General features: G+C 39.6%; 1 protein-coding gene and 1 pseudogene across 1 annotated transcript in view; both read right to left on the reverse strand.

Moving 5' to 3' along the window:
• Positions 1-22,738, reverse strand: part of LOC111149034 (mitochondrial ribosomal protein L1) — a 121,636-nt gene that overhangs the window by 87,792 nt on the left and 11,106 nt on the right. Inside the window, exons 2-4 of the mRNA XM_022505923.1 lie at positions 15,852-15,963; positions 3,701-3,959; positions 106-189 (exon numbers count right to left, since the gene is read on the reverse strand). Coding sequence (XP_022361631.1) covers positions 106-189; positions 3,701-3,959; positions 15,852-15,963 — 455 coding nt within the window. The remainder of the gene's footprint in view (positions 1-105; positions 190-3,700; positions 3,960-15,851; positions 15,964-22,738) is intronic.
• Positions 2,393-2,846, reverse strand: LOC111149156 (annotated as a pseudogene).

The following is a 22,738-nucleotide window of genomic DNA, read 5'->3' on the forward strand; positions in this document are numbered from 1 at the left end:
AAGTAAGTCATCTAACTGCTTCAAATGGAAAAAGTAAGACTACATGAATAGTCTACACGATATGTAAAAAAAAAATGATACGAAAAGTTGACAAAGGTTACTCACCCCTGTAAATACAGCAACTTTATTGATTTCTGAAACGAATGGGTATGGAAAACGAAGAACACTGGCAAACGGCTCCACTTTTTTCTAAATACACAACAATAGAAGAATTCATTCATCTTTTCTATATACCTCACCTCTATAAAAAACAAAACTGATATGCTTTGTTTTCAATGTTTTAATTCTACCATATGTCCTCTAGTCTAGAACTATTCACTGATTACAATTTAAAGCATAAGAAACTATATTTCTTTTGTAAGAAATCATATTGAAAATCTGCATCTCTCTCCCCACCTCCATAGTGCCACAGCACTTGGCTTCTATCTCTACACCATTCAACACAATCTGTCATGCGGTAAGTGATGTGTTCGCACACCCATATCTTCCCCAGCACCCAGGATAATGCTTTCTACAAGGTAGATATCAATCAATATTCACTACCTTGAATTAAATTCAAAAGAACATGTCATTTTTTTTTGGATACCATCAAGGAGGACATGAGCACAGCTGTGCATAATGGATGACAGAAAATATCCAGCTAATATGCTCAGTAGGTCTCTATTAACCCTGAACCTAAGACAGAACGCCAAGCCTGAAAGGCTCTTCTGAGTGGGTCTATTTTGAAACAACATGGACTGCCCACCACTTTCAGAGATACCTAGGAAGTCAGTTGGAAAATCCAAAATATATATGGCATGCATTTAGGCATCCAAATATGGACGGAGATGCTACAGGGCCTCAGAACGTCTTTGTTCAGTTTTCTAGTCAAGGAACTGTCGAGCACTGTGGCTCATATCACTTAGAGAGACTTCACATGGGAAGTCTAGGCCCACAGTCTCAGTGCAAATTTTAAGGTCTAGAAAAAAGGGAAGCTGGGTTGTTCCCTAATTAAAACAGATCGAAAGGTTATATTTTTAGCAAAACTTTATTTTGAGTAGAGATAACCTCCTGAGGATTTATTTTCAGACAAAAAGGAACAAACTCTTAAGCACACTTGACATCAGACATGTAACTCAATTTTATTGACCGGCATTCCTTTGCCATTAACATGTCACAACTAGTTTCAGTAAATTTTTCACTAGCAAGCAATCACAATTAAAGCATCCCCTGGGGGAATATTGGCTTGCTGTATAAGCACTCTAACAAAAACAAAAAATGTCTTAGGAAGACAACAGTATCCTTTCAATGTTAATAGTTTACAAGCGGCTTTCACTTATGAAATGAAGCTTGTGGTCCTACAACTCTTCATTATGAGCCACAGTTAACAGCCAAAGAACTCAGGTGTTGGGGCACTACCCCCAGCACAGTGGAAAAGCTGCATATAACTTTTAACTCCCCCAAAACTTAACTACTAATAGCCTATTACTGAACAAAAGCCTTATCAATAACATAAACAGTCAACCAACACATATTTAGTATGCTGTATGTATCAGATACTATATTCTTTTGACAAAGGCTAGAGAAAAGAAAATGTTATTAAGAAAATAAGGAAAACACATTTACAGTAGTGTACTGTCTTTATCAAAAAACTCTGCATGTGGGGCGCCTGGGTGGCTCAGTGGCTTAAAGCCTCTGCCTTCAGCTCGGGTCATGATCTCAGGGTCCTGGGATCGAGCCCCGCATCGGGCCCTCTGCTCGGCAGGGAGCCTGCTTCCTCCTCTCTCTCTCTGCCTGCCTCTCTGCCTACCTGTGATCTCTATCTGTCAAATAAATAAATAAAATCTTAAAAAAAAAAAACAAAAAACAAAACTCTGCATGTAAGTGGATCCTCACAGTTCAAACCTGTTATTCAGGCGTCAACAGTATATCAATGGTTAACTGAGAAAGTGATCATCTTGGGTACTTACAACATTTTTAAAATAAAAGAACCAACAGTAACACTGTGCTATAAAATAAAATTATAGCATGGCTTATATAAACTGCTTTTAAGAAATAAGAACTTAAGAAATAAGACAGACCTTGATTCAAAACCTAACTCCACCTCTTATTTTGTGACCTTGAACAAGTTACTTCAGTTTCTCTGTCTCAGCTTCCTCTTTTGAGGTTATTATAGGATTAAATGAGAAAATGCATGCAAAGCACTTAGCATTGTGGCTGGTACACAGAAAGTTTCCTATAAATGCTGGCTGTGATCATTAAACACTTACCGAGTCCTTTACTTGCATTATGTCATTTAATCCTCTTAAAAACTGTATGAACTGAGCATTTTTAAAAAATGTTATTCTCTAATTAGCAAACCTGGCGGGGAAAGCCACATCAGGACTCAGAGACGAAGGCAGAGACCCAAACATCAGCTGGTTTTTCCTTGCCAGACCTCATCCATGCCAGCTGTGTCCCGCTGCAGAGACACAGTTTCCTCTTTAAACCTGATTGCCAGTGAGCTGGTCACAAACTGGCCCCACTTCATCCAAGGACCGAGCTCTAGGGCTTTCACAGCATCCTCAAGTTTGAGCATCTCGTCCCTGCTGCTGATGCTGCCACGCGGCATGGGCTGCAGCACGCACCTGGCCCTGGACTTGCACGAGTAAGAGTCATAAACCACGACCTCTGTGAGGTCCGAGGGTTCCAGAATCTTTAGCTCGAGCACGACTTTGCTCACTTGCTTGATGTACGGGATTCGATCCACGTGGGCCAAACAGAGCTTCTGAGAGCTGCGTCTGGACCTGCAACACCTCAGGATCTTTCAAGCCTTTGGGAGCTTTCACCCACAGTGGAAGGTCTTTCTGTTCTGGTAGCGTCCCCATCTGGAGAGCCTCAAAACTGAACTAAGCATTTTATCTCCCTTTATAAAGAGGTGGAAAAAATAGATCTGAAAAGGTTAAACCAGAAACCCAAAGTCAAAGAACAAGGATTCTGGCCTGTACTGTAATCTGACTCCAGAGGCCCCGCTCGTAAGCACTACACTACACCGCCTCCTCCCAAGTGTCCAACTAGTGTTGTTGCTGAGGCTGTTAAATTGTATTCAAAAATCTGTACCTTCTAGTCTGACCAAAAAAAGACATCCTCAGAATAAAAACTGAAATACCATTTCCACAAAAATTAGATCTCTTAAATGAGGCAAAATTAAGAGTTGTACTGGACCTCAACTCTAATTCAGTATTTTTACTACTTTGAGAGCTTTATAAGCAAAAGTCATCCAAGGAACTGCATATAAATAGATAAAGCAGAAAAATTTTGGTTGAAGCAAGAGTGAGGGGCTTGGTACCCTACTCAGGCAAACTTAGTCTCAACGCAGGACTCTAAGGAACATACTCTGATTTCAAACCCTCATTTACAGAAAAGGAACAGGACACCCAGGCAGCTTAAGTCATTTTTCAAAGTTACAGTAATACCTCAATTAATTTTAACACCACTTTTGCTCAATTTATACCAGTGATTTTCAGGTGAGTAGGAGATAAATGTTCATCGACTCTGCAGAATATGTTGAACATAATTTTATATTTGGAAAATAAAAACAAAATTTTTCATCCCATAGTCTAGAAAGAGTGTAACATTTCCCAAAAATTATTATAGGAAACAAGAAACTTTAAAAATTAAGAAACAGCAATTCACACAGCCCCTCCTCACAAATAAATTTATTTTAGTTGACTCTACATACCTTCTTCTCCAGTGCCATATCCAGTGTCAAATCAAGATAAACACCTTGTTTTGGATTAGTAAAGTCTAGAATTTGAAATTTCTTAAGTAACTGAATAGCTTTCTCCACCTCATATATCTGCCTTGGATATAAGCGCTTTAAGTAGACATCATCCTCAGGTTCACCTTCCATAAAGGAGTATGACTTTATTTTTTCAATCTCATCTTTTTTCTCATCTGATGCTTTGCCTTTCACACTTTTTTTCGTTTTCTTTGCAGGCCTTAAAAAAAGACAAATTCAAGATCAGTTATCTCAACACATATTCTAAGAAAAAAAAAATTTTTAAGACAATATAGGGGTGCCTGGGTGACTCAGTCAGTTAAGCATCTCCTTTCGGCTCAGGTCATGATCTCAGGGTCCTGAGATCAGGCCCTGCAACAGGCTCCCTGCTCAGCTGGGAACCTGCTTCTCCCTCTCCTCCCCACTCATGCTCTCTCTGGCTATCTCTGTCGCTATCTTGGTCTCTCTCAAATAAATAAATAAAATCTTTACAAAAATAAAAAATAAAGAGCCACTGTATATAAAGCAGAAAAAATAAAAGATAAGGTTTATTTTTTTAAGTTTATTTTAATTCAAAACCACAGACTGCTTTACAATGTTTCTCGTTGAACAAATATTAAGTGAACTTTTATACTGTTCGCAGTTGATGCAAAGTTGGATAACACACTGATGCTGCTTTCCAAAAATTTAGAGAAAGAGGAGACAGACATGCAAACAGATTTCAATACAATGGGTAAGTACTTTGACAGAATGTCATCGGAGCTGTAGAAAAATCCAGTCGAGGAAGTTAGGGATATATTCTGGAGGAGATGACCTTCTAATATCAATTCTTGAAGGATAAGGAACAGTTAGCCCAAGTACATACCCAAGCGAGACAAAAACATATGACCAGTGAAATCACGTACACAGATGTTCATTGTGCAGCATTACTCATAATAGTCAAAAACTGAAAACAACCCAAATGTCCAATAACCTAGATGAACAGATACAAAAATGTGATACATCCACACCTTAAATACTAATCAGCAGTGAAAAGGAATGAAGCACTGATAAAAGCTACAATAAGTATAAACTTTGAAAACATTATGCCAGTAAAAGAAGCCAGTCACAAAAGACCACATATTTTATGGTTCCATTTGTATGAGACATCAAGAATGGGCAAATCCACAGAAACTGAAAGTAGATTTAGTGATTGTCTAAGGCTGGGAGAGGAAGGTAGAAAAACGGGGTATAACTGCCAATGGGCATGAGGTTTTAGGGGAAGTTAACAAAAATATTCTAAAAATGACACCGTGATGGTGGCAAAAGTGTGAATATACTAAAAACCATTGAATTGTACACTTTAAATGGGTGAATTGTACGGTATGTATAGTGTATCTCAACAAAGCTATTATCTTAAAAAGGAGAGCTAGCCAGGCAAAGAAACGACATAATAAATGTACTGAGTCATGGGGCGCCTGGGTGGCTCAGTGTGGTTAAGCCTCTGCCTTCAGCTCAGGTCATGGTCTCAGGGTCCTGGGATCAAGCCCCGCATCGGGCTCTCTGCTCAGCGGGGAGCCTGCTTCCCCCTCTCTCTCTGCCTGCCTCTCTGCCTACTTGTGATCTCTGTCAAATAAATAAATAAAAATCTTAAAAAAAAAAAAGTACTGAGTCATGAAACAAAATACAAGTATATAAGGAGAGCTATTATAAACGCTAACTGATGAGAGCTGACGGGAGCAAAACTTTTCTCTAAGGGACCAGTCAGCAAATATTTTATAGTCTCTTATCTTAATATTTCAATTATGCCACTGTAATGCGAAAGCAGCCACAGACATTAGAAAATGAATGAGTGTAGCCATGTTCCAATAAAACTTTATTTACAATAGTTTTTTTCATCATAAAAAAACTGTATTTATGAACAAATGGCTTAAATTTCATAATTTTCATATGTCACAAAATACTGTTTTTTCTCTTTTTGTCCAATCACTTAAAAATATAAGAACCATGTTCATGAGCTATACAAAAATAAATGGTAGAACAGATTTTCTGGCCCACTGGACGTATTTTGCTGACTCCTGAACTACAGGGCAAAACAGAAGGCAAGAAACATCAGAAGATGGGGCTGGAGAACCTACATCATAAAAGGCTTTCACTCGAGGCAGTGAGAAGCCGCAAAACAGGAGTGACACCTGTATTTCCCGTAGAGTACTCCAGCCACAGTTAAGAGACAGAGCAGAGGGAAGCTGGACGGGAGACGACCTAAAGACCAACCCCACCCTTTCTTCTCAGGGAGATAGGACAGCCTCCAGAACAGTGATGGTAATAGGCTGGAGAAGATGAGACATTAGATATTCATAAATAGTGCAGAAAAACGAAGATGAAAAAAGAAGACAATTTTTATACTACATGTCCTGTGTTTCTGGCTTGGGTGACCAGATATAGCATAGTATCATTGAGACCAAAAATAAAGAAGGCAAAACAGGTTTCTTGTGAGGGAAGTATTCAGAGATGAGTTCAGTGTGGGGCAATGGGAGTGTGGGGCTGGCGGCATCACTGACCCAATCTTTATCCCCTTTCTTCATTCAAGGCCTCTGCTGAGTGACTTTGCAGCTCCTCCCATTTAAAGGGGTAGAGAGTATTTTTAGCACTCTGGTCATGCGACTAGTTTGGCCAATATAATAAAGCAAAAGTGACAGTTCCCCTGCCCTAAGCTTAGGCGGATAAGAAGCTTCATGTTTCCACTTGCATGCTTGTATTTCTGCCATTTCCACAAGAACATGCTTGTGCTACCGCAAGGCAGGAGAACAAGAGATACTGAAACAGAGTTGCCCCCACAGAGCCCCAGGCTAGACAGGACAATTCACTAGTGATGCCAGACTCAGAGATGTGCAGCAAGCCCAGCCGAAGTCCTACAAGACACCCACCCTAACCCGGCTTAGATCAGCTGACCCACAGATGGTGGGCAATGATAAGAGTTCTTGAGCGGTCTGGTATATAACAAAGGCTAACAAGGTGTTTACTAAAAAATCTAGGAAATCCATTCAACAGGTAAGATAAAAGAGCAGATAAGAATTTCAACCTAAGAAGACAGAAAAAAAAAAAAAAAGAGCTAGAGATGATATATTTTCTCAACACTATTTCAAATCACACCTATAATCTTTTATCCAGAGAGTTTTAAATCAGTTAAGTAGTATTTCTAGAAAAAGGTCTGAGTCCTGTTGTAGGTAAAATAACGGCTTTCCAAGGATGTTATATCTACTTGGCAAAAAAGGCTTTGCAGAGGGACGCCTGGGTGGCTCAGTTGGTTAAGCGGCTGCCTTCGGCTCAGGTCATGATCCCAGCATCCTGGGATCGAGTCCCACATTGGGCTCCTTGCTCGGCAGGGAACCTGCTTCTCCCTATGCCTCTGCCTGCCTCTCTGTCTGTCTGTGCTCGCTCACTCTCTCCCCCTCTGTCCCTGACAAATAAATAAATAAAATCTCTTAAAAAAAAAAAAAAAGGCTTTGCTGATGTGCTTAGGGCCAAAGACTTTGAGATGCAGAATCCAGGTGGCCCATCTAATCACACAAGTCCTGGAAAGCAGAGAAACTTCCCACCTACATCTGAAAGAGATGGGAAAAGACAGAAGAAATTTGAGTGTGAAAGGGAATCTGCCATTCCTAGCTTTGAAGTTGGAGGAAGGGGGCCACAAGCCCAGGAATGTGGGTATCCTCTCAAAATTAGGAATGGAGAAGGAACAGATTTTCCCCTAGAGCTTCTAGAGAGGAAGGAAGCCCTGCTGAAACCTTGATTTTACCCCAGTGAGATCCATGAGAGATTTGACCTACAGAACTACAGGATAAAAAATTTTTGATGTTTTAAACCTCAAAGTTTGTGGTAATACATTAACAGAAAACTAATACAGGGTCCTATAAAATTTATGTGAAAGAAACAAATGACAGTGGGGCACCTGGGTGGCTCAGTGGGTTAAGCCTCTGCCTTTGGCTCAGGTCACGATCTCAGGGTCCTGGGATCGAGCCCTGCATCCGGCTCACCGCTCAGCGGGGAGCCTGCTTCCCCACTCCCCTTCCTACCTCTCTGACTACTTGTGATCTCTGTCAAATAATTTTTAAAATCTTAAAAAAAAAAAAGACATAGATGACAGTAAAACAAATCTTTAAAAAAGAAACTCAAAATCCAATCCAATGTATAATTCCATTCTCACTTTTTAGTCCTCAATGAATCCTTATTAGCACAACTAACAGCATCCTCCCAGCTAATAAGCAGCTCAACGGAACAGCAGATAGCAGCAATGCTCATTTGTAACGGGCGCGGGTGCGCTTCCGGGCGGACGACAAGTCGAAGCAGGTGTCCAAGCGGACGGACGCAGCGCGCCTCAGCAGCTACTTGGGAAGCGCTCCACAGAACTCCCAGTCTCTCAGACTGCAGAAATCACGGTTTCACTTTATACTTAGTGAAAGAATAGGGAGGCCAATAAAAGAAGGACTCTACAGGGCATGTTTTGGTAAATACTCTCCATCTAACATAAACAAAACAAGGAAGAGTCCCAGCTATAACCTACACACTTACTTTCCACAAATGCTTTTTTTACCACGAATTTTTTTTTTTTAAGATTTTATTTATTGGGCGCCTGGGTGGCTCAGTGGGTTAAAGCCTCTGCCTTCGGCTCAGATCATGATCTCAGGGTCCTGGGATCAAGGCCCACATCGGGCTCTCTGCTCAGCGGGGAGCCTGCTTCCTCCTCTCTCTCTCCTGCCTCTCTGCCTACTTGTGATCTCTGTCAAATAAATAAATAAAATCTTTAAAAAAGCAAATTAAAAAAAAAAGATTTTATTTATTTATTGACAGAGAGAGAGATCACAAGCAAGCAGAGAGAAAGAGAGGGGGAAGCAGGCTCCCCACTGAGCAGAGAGCCCGATGCGGGGCTCGATCCCAGGACCCTGAGATCATGACCTGAGCTGAAGGCAGAGGCTTAACCCACTGAACCACCCAGGTGCCCCTACCACGAAATTTTTAATCATGGCCAAACCTGTTCATTTAAATTGCAATTAATATCAAATTCCCAGGGACTAAAATATGATTTTTAAATTAATTAATATATGAAACACCCATCAGAAGTTTAATACATAGAGTGAGTTGAGTATATAGCAATTTATTTATTTATACTTTGGTCCTTGTTTTGTCAAATATCTGAGGTGATTTAGTAAAAATATTTTTAAGTTACAAAAGAAACACTGTTTTAGTTAAACGAAAAAAAAAGCATAATTTCATTATAACAGAGATCAAATAGGACTCTTAAAAAAACACTTTCTGGAGCACCTGGGTGGCTCAGTGGGTTAAGCCTCTGCCTTCGGCTCAGGTTATGATCTCAGGGTCCTGGGATCGAGCCCCGCATGGGGCTCTCTGCTCAGCTGGGAGCCTGCTTCCCCCTCTCTCTCTGCCTGCCTCTCTGCCTGCTTGTGATCTCTGTCATATAAATAAATAAATCTTAAAAAAAAAAACACAAAACTGAACAAAATCTGTCAATAATTAATTATATAGACCCACTAGCAGTTTTCCATGACCCCCCAAAAATGTCTATCTTTATTCATTAGGATCATATCCAGAAGATCTCTGTTGTTCATGCAATCATGTAAGGCCTTATCAGGAGAGCTTAAATAGTATGATTCTTGGGGAATAAAAATAAATCATACTAAAAAGGTTTTTGCCAAGGTGAGGGAAAAATGCCTGGCAGTCTGAATCAAAGAGAATTTAGCTGCAGTTACCTGGGTACCAAAACCACATAGATTAAATGAGTAACAAGAGATTATACTCAGGTAATAATCTTCTCCTGTCTCATCTGTCCCTTAACCCCAAAAGCATGAAAGGAAAAATAATTCCATGTCATACTCAAATAAAACAAACAAACAAACAAAAAATGAGTGCTATAATAAAGTTTACTTCAAGACCTTTGAAGATCTGTGACCCCAGAGATCCAAGTCCCTTCAAGGCTGAAAAACCCTTTACACTGAAAAACTGGGGGATGGGAGTGGAAGGGGCATGGTGATTCACAACTTCTGTCAAACTAAACTGAACTAAAGAGAACTAAAGAGAAAATTCCTAGGGCATGCAATCATTGATAGAATACAAACATCCGGACATCTCACTTCTCAGTATAATCCTATAAATAAAGTCACTAATATCTCTGACCCTGGTTTATTCATGAGACTAAATGCATAAGTTCTGCTTATGCTTACAATGTGAAAGCTAAAAGAGTAAAACCCAGTCAATAATACAAACAAATGAAAATTAAAAAAAAAAAAAAAAACTGGAAAGAGTATTAACAGCTACAGAGATAAAATCACAACTTTTCGGGATGCCTGGGTGGCTCAGTTGGTTAAGCGACTGCCTTCGGCTCGGGTCATGATCCTGGAGTCCCGGGATCAAGTCCCATATCGGGCTCCCTGCTTGGCAGGGAGTCTGCTTCTCCCTATGACCCTCCTATTTCTCATGCTCATTCTCTCTCTCACACTCTCTCTCTCAAATAAATAAATAAAATCTTAAAAAAAAAAAAATCACAACTTTTCTTGACTGCATCACAAAGCTGAGATCACAGGGCAACCAAGTAGCATTAAATCCAAGAAGAACCAGCCAGCATTCCCTACTCCCACTCCACGTGCACACTCAGGACACTCTCACCTGTAGCAGAGTGTAAGAGGAAGAAGGTAAGAATGTTGGAGCTACCAGAAAGTCCTGGGACATCCGCACACAACAGGAGTTCATACTCAATTTGTAGGCCCTTTCCGCAGACCTCCCACAGATGCTCCTGGGAAAGACTGGAGCAGGCCAAGAGACGAGAAAGCCTCCCTAAAGAGTACAGGCACAGAGATTAGCCACTGCTGCCAGAAAGGCATGCAATCCTGAAACCATGTAGGGCACAGGTAAACACCCACGGGTATAGGGAAAAGAAAGAAGAAAAAAATACGAAAACTTCTACCTTAGGGCAGGTCAGGAAACAGACCAGTCCTCCACCAGGACAGTAAAGCTGGGGAAGGGCCTGGACACTCTGGCACAGACCAGCAGCAGACAAACACCCCGGGGCGAAGGGACAGAAATACTGAGAAAACCCCATCCCAAAGGTCCAGCCACACTGGGCCCACGTAAGATAAAGCTGGTTTGGAAAACAGAGAATCTCTCCTGCACCCATCTCCAGACTAGCAAGCACTAATAAGCAACAACAATCCACACTAGGGAAGGAGAAAGAGTATAGACACACACACACACACACACACACACACACACACACACACACACCCAAGGCACAGCTGCATGGGCAAGGCAGAAAACAGAACATAAAACAAAAACGCTGAGAAAAACCTTGCAAGCAACCCAGCCCCCATCCTACGCACAAGGTAAAGTGCAGAAATTTGAAGCTGGTGGTAACCATAGCAACAACAAAACCCAGTTCGACTTCTGACTGGACTGATTCAACACTGTGACAACAGGCATGTGCATTCCCGGGCATAAATACTAGGTACTTTGGTTTCAACTGTTCTACACAAAACATCGGGCAGTCAATACAAAATTCTGAGATACATCAACCTGTTATTAACAGAGAAACAGAACCAAAGTCAGAGATGACTAAAGTGGACTTTTTCTTAATCAGTATCAGCCACTGGCAAACCATGAGTATGTGCACACAGATGGACAAATGAAGAGATTCAAACTGACAAGAGAGAAGAGAGAAAAAAGAACAAGCCTCTCTCAGGGCGCCTGGGTGGCTCCGTCATTAAGCGTCTGCCTTTGGCTCAGGTTGTAATCCCAGGGTCCTAGGATCAGGCCCCGCATTGGGCTCCCTGCTCAGCAAGAAGCCTGCTTCTCCCTCTCCCACTTCTGTTTGAGTTCCTGCTCTCACTGTCTCTCTCTCTCTGTCAAATGAAATCTTTAAAAAAAAAAAAAGAAAGAAAGAAAGAAAGAAAAAAAGACAAGCCTCTCTACCCTGTCTCAGATCCTGATAAAAAAAAAAAATTTGTCATATAAAAAGTATTTTTTAGGGCGCCGGGGTGGCTCAGTGGGTTAAAGCCTCTGCCTTCGGCTCGGGTCTTGGTCCCAGGGTGCTGGGATCGAGCCCCACATCGGGCTCTCTGCTCAGCGGGGAGCCTGCTTCCTCCTCTCTCTCTCTCTCTCTCTCTCTGCCTACTTGTGATCTCTGTCTGTCAAATAAATAAATAAATAAATAAATCTTTTAAAAAAAAAGTATTTTTTAGTATATTATAAAGTCAGTACATTAAAAAATTAAAACTACAGGGGCGCCTGGGTGGCACAGTTGGTTAAGCATCCGACTCTTGGTTTCAGCTCCCGTTGTGATCTCTGAATCATGACATCAAGCCCCACATCAGGCTCTACACTCAGCACAGAGTCTGCTTGGGATTCTCTCTCCCCTGTCCTTCTGTCCCTTCCCCCAGCATGCATGCACGCCTGGACACTGTCTCTTGCTAATAAATAAATAAATAATCTTTAAAAAATTTAAAGCCACAACTAAAATTATGAATACTATCATTCTCATCAAGCTACTGAACAATTCTCATTGTCAGACATGAAAAAAATTGTAAAATGACTTTTCAGGTTTTTTTAAGTATGCATATTTCTTATACTATCCTTTTTAGGTAAGTGAAATTGCTTTTAAAGTTGCACTGGAACAGAACATGGGTAAGACAGAAAATGAAAAATTTCTATTCAATAAAACAAACATTTAAAGATAAAATGTTCTCAAAGTAATGAGTATCCCTAAAAATATTTTCAAAAATCAGGAAAAAAGGGGCGCCTGGGTGGCTCAGTGGGTTAAAGCCTCTACCTTCAGCTCAGGTCATAATCCCAGGGTGCTGGGATCGAGCCCCACGTCGGGCTCTCTGCTCAGCAGGGAGCCTGCTTCCTCCTCTCTCTCTCCCTGCCTCTCTGCCTACTTGTGATCTCTGTCTGTCAAATAAATAAATAAAATCTTAAAAAAAAAAATCAGGAAAAAAGATAAATATTCCAACAGAAAAATAGGCAAAAGATATAAATTAGAAATAGGATGAAGAAACAAATAAAGACTGATGATATCCAAAGTTTCACTGCTGGATGGGAATGGGAATGTAAACTGGTACAACCAATACTCCTCCAACTTCTCAAAAACAAAAAAGAATCCAGGGGCACCTGGATAGCTCAGTGGGTTAAGCCTCTCCAGGTCACGATCTCAGGGTCCTGGGATCAAGCCCCACATCGGGCTCTCTGCTCAGCAGGGAGCCTGGTTCCTCCTCTCTCTGTGCCTGCCTCTCTGCCTACTTGTGATCTCTAACAAATAAATAAACATAATCTTAAAAAAAAAAAAGAATCCGGATATTCTTCACACTCAAAGGAAGGTTCCTTTCTACTGACATTTCTGCCGCCTCCCTCTCCGTCCTATATTCAAGCCATGGAGGACTGAATTTCGTCCACATCATTCACTCTCATGCTTCTGTATTACTAAAATGCTTTTCTCTCAATCCCCCTGAAAAAGTCCACCTTTTAGGACCCAGCTCAAATACTTCTTATCATACCCTCTTTCAGGCACAATTAATTTACATTTCACCTGTGATCCCACAGCACTTGGTCCATTTCTCCACCATAACAGTTAAAATATAAAGTTATAATGCAAATATATGCTTATTTATTATATAGAAAGCACTCTTACTAGTCAACAACAAAGAACTGGAATAGAACATGAACAAAAATTCACAATAAACAGTGCTCGCTTCAGCAATACATATACTAAAGCTGAAATAATATAGAGAGGAAAACTGACAGTTAACAAAATTACATGGCTCTTAAACACATGAAAAGATATACAACCTCAATAATAACAAAATATAAATTAAAATTTGATGATACCATTTATTACCTATCAAACTGGCAAAGTTCAAAAACTTTAACTATACTGTATATGGAAAAGTATACATTCTAATACAATTCACTGATGAGGACATAAATTGGCAATATCTCTATAAAGGCAATTTACTATTACCTATTACCAATCAAAACTACAAATGCACACATCTTTTGATTCAAAAATTCTATTTCTCAGAGTTTATACTACAAATACATTCTAATCTTTGACAAGATCTATGTACATGATTATTCATATGTTATAGCAAAAGACTGAAAAGATAAACATGGGCCATAGGGGGAAATAGGGAAGTGGTTTAATGAATTATGGTACAGCCACACAAGGAAATATTATGTGCATGCGCATGCTCGCTGTAGCATTATTTACAATACCAAAACATGGAAAAAACCCTAAGTGTCCATCAACAAATCAATGGATAAAGAAAATATGGTACATTTATACAATGAAACAGTATTCAGTCATTAAAAAAAGAACAAAATCTTGCCATTTGAGACAGCATGGATGGACCTTAAAGGCACTATGCTAAGTGAAATAAGTCAGAGAATAACAAATGCCATACAATCTCACTTATACATGAAATACTTAAGGAAAAAAAAAAAAAGAATTCACAGATACACGGAACAGACTGGTGTTTACCAGAGGCAGTGGTGGGGGTGGGTGAAATGGGTGAAAGTGGTCAAGAGCACAAAATTCCAGGTGTAAAACTAACCATGGGATGTAATGTACAGCATAGTGACTACTATGTATTGTAATTATAATAATAATACTGTATTGCCTCTCTGAAAATTACTGAAAAGTTAAGTCTTCAAAAGTTCTCATCACAAGAAAACAAACTGTAGCTCTATACAGTGATAGGTACTAACCAGACTTACCATAGTGAGCATTTCCCAAAACGCAGAAATACTGAATTATTAGACTGTACATCTGACACTAATATATACCAATTATATTTCAATTAAAAAAAAAACAATTAGAGAGCTCCCTCCGAAACAATCTCCCAAGATATACTGTTAAGTAAAAAGCAAGCAAGCGAGATGTAGAACAGGGTATACAGTTAAATAAGAAACAACAGTTCTGACATTAAATGTGTGGATTTTTTTCCCACACCAACCAATTACCTGATATAAGCTGAGTATCCAACAACTGAAGACAGTTCTGATACTCTCTATCTGGATTTAGCATCAGATCCCACAAATTAAGGACGGAGTTCCTAAGGCCGCCCCCACTTCAGATGCCAATTGCAATTCAAGGCCTCTGGTAACTCTGGCCCAGTGGCTGCAAATCAAGGGGTCCTGTGACCCCCTCCACAGACTTTGTAACTTGCCAGAATAACTCACAGAACTCAGAGAAACACCTACTTAACATTTACCAGTTCACTATATAATAAAAGATACGATAAAGGATACAGATGAATAGGTACATAGGGCAAGGTCCAGAAGAGTCTGGAGTACAGAGTTTCTGTCCCCGTTGGGTCTGGGTGTACCATACTTTGGGCACATATATACGCTCACCAATCCAGAAACTTTTAGAACCTCACCGGACAGGGAATGTTATGGAGGCATGATCAATTGTGAACTCAATCTCTAGCTCCTGTCTCTTCTCTGGATGACGGGCGGAGCTGAAAGCTCCTAATCATGGCTTGGTCTTTCTGGTGACCAGCCTCCCTCTAGGAGCCCACCAAGAGTTTCTTATTAAAACAAAAGATGCTCCTGTTACCTAGAAAATTACAAGGGTTTTAGGAGCTCTGTATCAGGAACTGGGTCAAAGACCAAATGTTAGAATAACAGATGCTCCTAGCATCCCTATCCCTCAGAAGATTATAGGAGTTTTAGGAGCTCTCTATCAGGAACTGGAAGCAGAGACCAGTACAAATACTTATTATGTCACAAAGCCCTAGCTCCAACACTTACTACCCTGTGTACCTAGGCAAGTTAATGTTTCAATGTCATGCTTTTCAACTCAAAAAAAAGAACATAATAACAACAGCTTCCACATAAAATAGCGTGGAGAGACTAAATTAGTCATTGAATATGTCAGTGTTCAATAAATGTTAAGTATTACTATAGTAAGTCATATTTTCCTTTAGAATTACAAAAGGTCCAAAAAGCAGAGATAATAAACTTGCACAATTGTATGTCCATGTACATCTTTAAGAGACAAAGCATAATGTTTTTTCATCAAAATTTTAAATGAAAGCAAAGAAAATTAATTTTAAAAAATACTTACTTTGTAGCAGCAGCAAAATGTCTGCTGGGCCCCTGAACACATATAGAACAAGGATAAAGAGGTGTCTGATAAGCCATCTTGAAAAGACTATGCTTTTGATGATGTATCAAGACTTGAAAGAAAAAAAAATGTAAAATATTAATATTAACCATTACATCCATAATTTTACATCCTTAATGAATTTTTTCCAAAACAAAAATAGTCACTCTCAACCATTCTTTAAAAAGTATAACAGCAGCGGTGCCTGGGTGGCCCAGTGAGTTAAGCATCCAACTCTTGGTTTCAGCTCAGATCGTGATCTCAGGATCAAGGGATCAAGTCCAGCATCTGACTCCGTGCTCAGTGTGGAGTCGGCTTGGGATACTCTCCCTCACGCTCTGCCCCTCCCACTTATGCTCTTTCTCTCTCAAATAAATAAATAAATCTTAAAAACAAAAAAGTGTAAGAGTAGAAAGTGCAATTCTTGAAACTACAGCCAATTAAACAACTAACTGAAAAATTCTGTCTTCATTTATTTTCTTTTAGATTTTATTTTTAAGTAATCTCTACACCCAACGTGGGACTTAAACTTACAACCCCAAGGTCGAAAGTCACATGCTCTACCAACTGAGTCTATCAGGCACCCATGTTCTCACTTATTTTTACCTTAATCCAGTTCAGGTTCAACAGAGTATGTTAGCTCTACTATTATGGAATACATATATGTAACCTGAATTCCTTTTTAATAATTTAAATTTTATTCCAGAGCTGCCTAAGGTACTCCTGAAGAACAGCAAAGTGGAGGGAATTGCCTTACCAGATAGCAACTTGTTTTGAAGCTATGGTAATTAAGACACTTGGCTATTGCCACAAGTATGGAAAGACAAACTGATAAAACAAAAACAGCCCAGCAACAAACCCATACACATGTGGATATCTGAAATGTGACAAATGTTATTACAAATCACTGTGCAAATAATTCAATTAAGTGGTGTTAAGGAAAGGGATTATCCATAGGGAAAAGAGCATGTTTAGATCCCTATCTCACACCACACACACTCAAATCTAGGTGGACTAAGGATTTACATGTGAATGGCAAAACTAAAGGTTTTCAGAATGGAAAATGTCTTTTCTGACTGTTTGGGAGGGAACAATTTCACAAACAAAACCCAAAAGCACTAGCCAAAAAGTAACTTATTAGTGTGAAGAACATCTATTAAAGAAAGTGAAAGACAAGCCAAAAACTGGGAGAACAGAATAGCAACCTATATAACAAAGGATTATTATCCAGAATATATAAGATAAATCCAAAAAATAAACAAAAGAGATGAACAAGCTTCTAATTTAAAAGAAAATACAAATGATACATGAATGTATGGGAAAATGCACAATCTTATTAGTAATCAGGTAAATATTAAACTGCAATAAAATATCATTCTACAGTGCTATTTAAAGAGTAGTCTGTTGGCCTGTAAATTAAAATTACACCAATATGTAAATCAACCACATCACTAAGTATATTATTCACTACAGCTGACAATATTTTTTTCACAAGACTTCTTCAGTAAAGCAAGCAGTGCTTTGATTAAATTGTGGAAGGTAACAGTTTCTAGATCCAATCATTTAAGTAGCAATGTTTTACATACATCGGATTGGCAACTTTTTAGAAAAAGTCTGGGATCGCTGAAAATGTTAAGTAAGGGTAAATTTTACACATAGTAAATAAGAGTATGAATTGGAATACCACTTTGGAAAAAAATATGGCATAATTCAATGAGCTGGGCATACACAGATCAATGAGGCAGTAATTCCACTTCTGGGAATATGCCCTAGAGAAACTCCTGCACATGTGTACTAAGAGACGTGCACAAAAATAACAACATCATAACATGAGGAGACTTCTGGGGAAGATGGCAAAGTAAGAGGACCATAAGCCACCTCATCCCAGGAACACAGCTAGGTAACAGCAGCCCAGAAAATGGCCCAAAGGCTGGCAGAACAGACTCTCCACAACCAAATGTAGAGAAAAAGCCCTACCGGAAGGACAGAGATATGGCTGGGAGCTAAATGGATCTGCAGGGCTGTCCAGAGAAGGGACGGGCACCATGGGCACAGAAAGTGGAGAGAAACAAGACCCTCAAACCAGGGAGCCCACACAGGGAAGACCAATCCCCATAACATTCGGCTTTGAAAACCAGGGAAGCTGAATTTCAGGAGTTCTTACAATCAGCAAGGCTTGGCACCTGGAACTTTAAAAATCAGCAGGCTCATGGGAGAGACAGGAGGGAGAGACAGGAGGGAATCAGAAGGGCAAGAGAAACTGAGTCTCCCGATTAAAGAGACAGCAAAACAAACAGCCTCCATGCAGATACAGCACAGAAGCAGCAGTTTGAAAAATGCCTGGGGTGTACGAGAGGACGGTTTGTTTGAATCAACAAATCTCAGACCATATGCTGGAGAGGCAGGGATCTTTGGGAGACTTCTTAGGAACAAAATTATTGGCAGGCACCATTTGCAGGCCTCACCCGCAGTATAAACAAACCAACACCTTTGGGAACCAGAGCAGCACCAACACTTGCTACCTAACCTGCTAACAGTGCACCCTGCCGCCCTGTTCTCCTGCTGACATGCCCCCTCCATCCACACCTCTAATCCAGGTCTCCTCCCACAACAGACCCACACAAATCTGGCTAACACTATGCATCCCCACCCAGAGCACTTCTGCAGATCTGACCCTTCCAACACAACCTTCCTCAGTCTCTGGTGCTGGAGGTCCAGTCCTCTCAACTTGGACCTTGCTGGCACCAAGCACCCTGCCCCCACAATCAGCTACAGTTAGGTGCTACTGCATCTCTAGTAAACATCTGGTCTGACTCAACTTAAGCCCAAAGTGTCCCCAGACTGGCCCACTAACAACACAGAGACCCAACCCTGCCCACAACAGGCAAAGAGAGCCATCGCAGATGACTGGAATGAAGGCAAACATGGCTCAGCCACAAGAGCAGGACACACGCAACACTCAGAGGAGCCATGCCTGAAGTGCCAAGTTCTGATGAACAGGGGACATTGCATTGCAGCACACGACAGGACCTGCTCTTCATTAAGGCCACTACTTTCAAGAACAAAAGACATAACTGACTTTTCTAACAGATGAAAACAGACACAGAGAGACAAAATGAGCAAACAGATGAATATGTCCCAAATGAAAGAAAAGGACAAAATCATAGCAAGAGAACTAAGTAAACTGGAGATAAGTAAAACTGGTAGAAATACTGGTAGATAAATAAAACTGGTAGAAAATGTAAAGTAATGGTCATAAAGATAACTCACTGGACTTAAGAAAAGACTAGAGAATCTCAGTAAGGCCCTTAACGAAGGGATGGAAAGCATAAAATAAAGCCAATCAAAGATGAAGAACTCAAACTGAAATAGAAAACACACGAGATGGAATAAACAGTCATGACCTGGAAGAGAGAATAATGGAAACCAATCAAGCTAAATAAGAGAAAGAAAAAATAATAATAAATATGAAAATAGACTTAGGGAACTCAGAAATACCATCAAGCATAACAACATTCACATTACAGGGATCCCAGAAGAAGAAGAGAAAGAAAAAGGGTTAGAAAATTTACTTGAAAAAATAATAGCCCAAAATTTCTAAATCTAGGGGGAAAAAAAACCAAAAAACAAAAAACAAAAAACCTCCACAGAAACCCAGATCCAGGATGTACACAGATTCCCCCAACAAAATCAAACTAAGGGAAGTCACACCAAAACACACACCAACCAAAAAGTAGTTATTAAGAAAAAATTTTAAATGAAGCAACAGAAAAGTTACACACAAGGGGAGGCTTTCAGCAGATTTTCAGCACAAACTTTGCAGGTCAGAATATACTCAAAGCGCTGAAAGAAAAAACCTGTAGCCAAGAATACTGTATCCAGCAAAGCAATCATTCAAAATAGAGGGAGACAGTTTCCCAGACAGACAAAAGTTCAACGAAGTCATGACCACTAAACCAGCCCAACAGGAATGTTAAAGGGGACTCTGTGTGAAAGCGAAAGACCGTAAGTAGGAGTAAGAAAAGTAGGAAGCACAAAAGCTGTGAAAATAAATATATCTGTAAAAATCAGTCAAGGGGTTCACAAAAGATGTAAAGCATGACACCGCATACCTATAACATGGGAGGAGAAGAGCAAAGAATGGATTCAAAGTTAAGCAACCATCAACTTAATTTAGACTGTTATATGCATAAGATGTCATATACAAGCCCAATGTAACCACAAATCAAAAACCAGTTATAGTTATGCAAAAGGAAAAAGAAAAAGGAATCCAAGTATATCACTAAAGAAAACCAACAAACTGTGAGAGAAAAGAGGAAGAGAAGAAACAGAATCCCAAAACAGCCTTACCATAAGTGATGAATGGCAATAAGTATAAACCTATCAATAATTACTTTGAATAAATGTATTACATACTCTAGTCAAAAGACAAGAGTAAAAAAATGGATAGAAAAGCAACATCCAGGGGCGCCTGGGTGGCTCAGTGGGTTAAAGCCTCTGCTTTCGGCTCAGGTCATGATCTCAGGGTTCTGGGATCAAGCCCTACAACAGGCTCTCTGCTCAGCAGGGAGCCTGCTTCCCTTCCTCTCTCTCTCTCTGTGGGTCTCTCTGCCTACTTGTGATCTCTGTCTGTCAGGTAAATAGATAAAATCTTAAAAAACAAACAAACAAAAAAAGCAACATCCATCTATATGCTGCCTGTAAGAGACTCATTTCAGACCTAAAGACACACGCAGATTGAGAAGCCTGCCTAGCTCAGTCAGTAAAGTATGAGACTCTTGATCTCAGGGTTGAGCTCAAACCCCACATTGGGGTAGAGTTTACTTAAAAAAAAAAAAAAAAAAAAAAAAGACACATGCAGATTGAAAGTGAGGGGATGGAAAAGCATTTATCATGCAACTGGAAGTGAAAAGAAAGCCATGGTAGCAATATTTATAATGGACAAAATAGACTTTAAAACAAAGACTGTAACAAGAGAAAAAGAAGGACACTATATAATCATAAAAGGAAAAACAAAACAAGAAGATATAATAATTATAAATATTTATGCACCCAACATGGGGGACCCAATACATAAAGCAGCTAATAACAAACAAAGGAAGTAATCAATAGTAATACAATAATAGTAGGAAACTTTAACACCCCACTTATATTAATGGATAGATCATACAAACAGAAAATCAACAGGGAAACAGTAGTTTTGAATGACACACTGGGCAAGATCTACCTAAAAGATATATTCTGAACATTCCATCCCCAAACAGAAGAATACACGTTCTTCTCAACTGCATAGGGAACGTCCTACAGAATAAATCACATATTAGGTCACAAGACAAGTCTCAACAAATTCAAGAAGAACAAAATCATTCCATGCATCTTTTCTGACCACGACACTACAAAACTAGAAGAAATCAACCACAAGAAAAAATCTGGAAAAAAACCAAATACATGAAGGTTAAATAACATGCTACTAAACAGTGAATGGGTCACCAAGAAATCAAAGAGGGAATCAAAGAATATGTGCAGACAAATGAAAATGAAAACACAGTGGTCAAAATCTTTGGGAAGCAGCAAAAGCTGTTCTAAAAGGTAAGTTCACAGCAATACAGACCTATCTCAAGCAGCAGGGAAAACCTCAAATAAACAACCTAACCTTACACCTAAAGGAGCTAGAAAGAGAACAAACAAAACCCCAAACCAGTAGAAGGAAGGAAATAATAAAAATTAAAGCAGAAATAAATGAAACTAAAAACAAACAAACAAACAACAGAACAGATCAATGAAACCAGGAACAGGTTCTTTGAAGAGATCGATGAAACTAATAAACAGTGAGCCAGATGCATCAAAAGACAGAGAGACAGAAAGAGAGGCAGAGAGATGGACAGAGAAAGGACTCAAATAAAAAAAAAAAATCAGAAATTAAAGAAGAGAAAACAACTGATAGCACAGAAATACAAAGCATTATAAGAGAATATTATGAAAAATTATGCCAACAAATTGGACAACCTGAAAGAAATGGTTAAATTCCTAGAAACATATAATCTACCAAAACTGCAGAAAGAAATAGAAAACGAACAAAGAAAGAAATAGAAAACGAACAAATCAATCACCAGCAATGAAAACGAATCAGTAATCAAAAGTCCAACCAAAAGGGGTGCCTGGTGGCTCAATGGGTTAAGGCCTCTGCCTTCAGCTCGGGTCGTGATCCTAGGGTCCTGGGATCGAGCTCCGCATCGGGATCTCTGCTCCGCGGTGAGCCTGCTTCTTCCCCTCTCTCTCTCTGCCTGCCTCTCTGCCTACTTGTGATCTCTCTCTGTCAAATAAATAAAATCTTAAAAAAAAAAAAAAGTCCAACCAACAAACAAAAGTCCAGGACCAGATGGCTTCACAGATAAATTCTACCAAACAATTAAAGAGTTACCAGGGCGCCTGGGAGACTCAGTCGTTAAGTGTCTGCCTTTGGCTCAGGTCATGATCCCCAGGTCCTTGGATGAAACCCCACGTCAGGCTCCCTGTTGGCGGGAAGCCTGGTTTTCCCTCTCCCACTTCCCCTGCTTGTGTTCCCTCTCTTGCTGTCTCTCTGTCAATTAAATAAATAAATAAGATCTTTAGAACAAAAATAAAGAAAGAAATAAAGAAGAGTTATGTATTCTTCTCAAACTATTCCCAAAAAAAAAAAAAAGAGAAAGAAGGAAAGCTTCTAAATTCATTTTATGAGGCCAAGATAAAGACACTACAAAGAAAAGAACTAAAGGTCAATATCTCTGAACACAGATGTAAAAATCCTCAACAAAATATTAGTAAACTCAATTCAATAATTAAAAAACTCATTTACCATGATCAAGAGG

Source organism: Enhydra lutris, unplaced genomic scaffold (assembly GCF_002288905.1).
Source record: "Enhydra lutris kenyoni isolate GAN:26980312 unplaced genomic scaffold, ASM228890v2 scaffoldscaffold21, whole genome shotgun sequence".
In the NCBI taxonomy this organism is placed as follows: domain Eukaryota; kingdom Metazoa; phylum Chordata; class Mammalia; order Carnivora; family Mustelidae; genus Enhydra; species Enhydra lutris.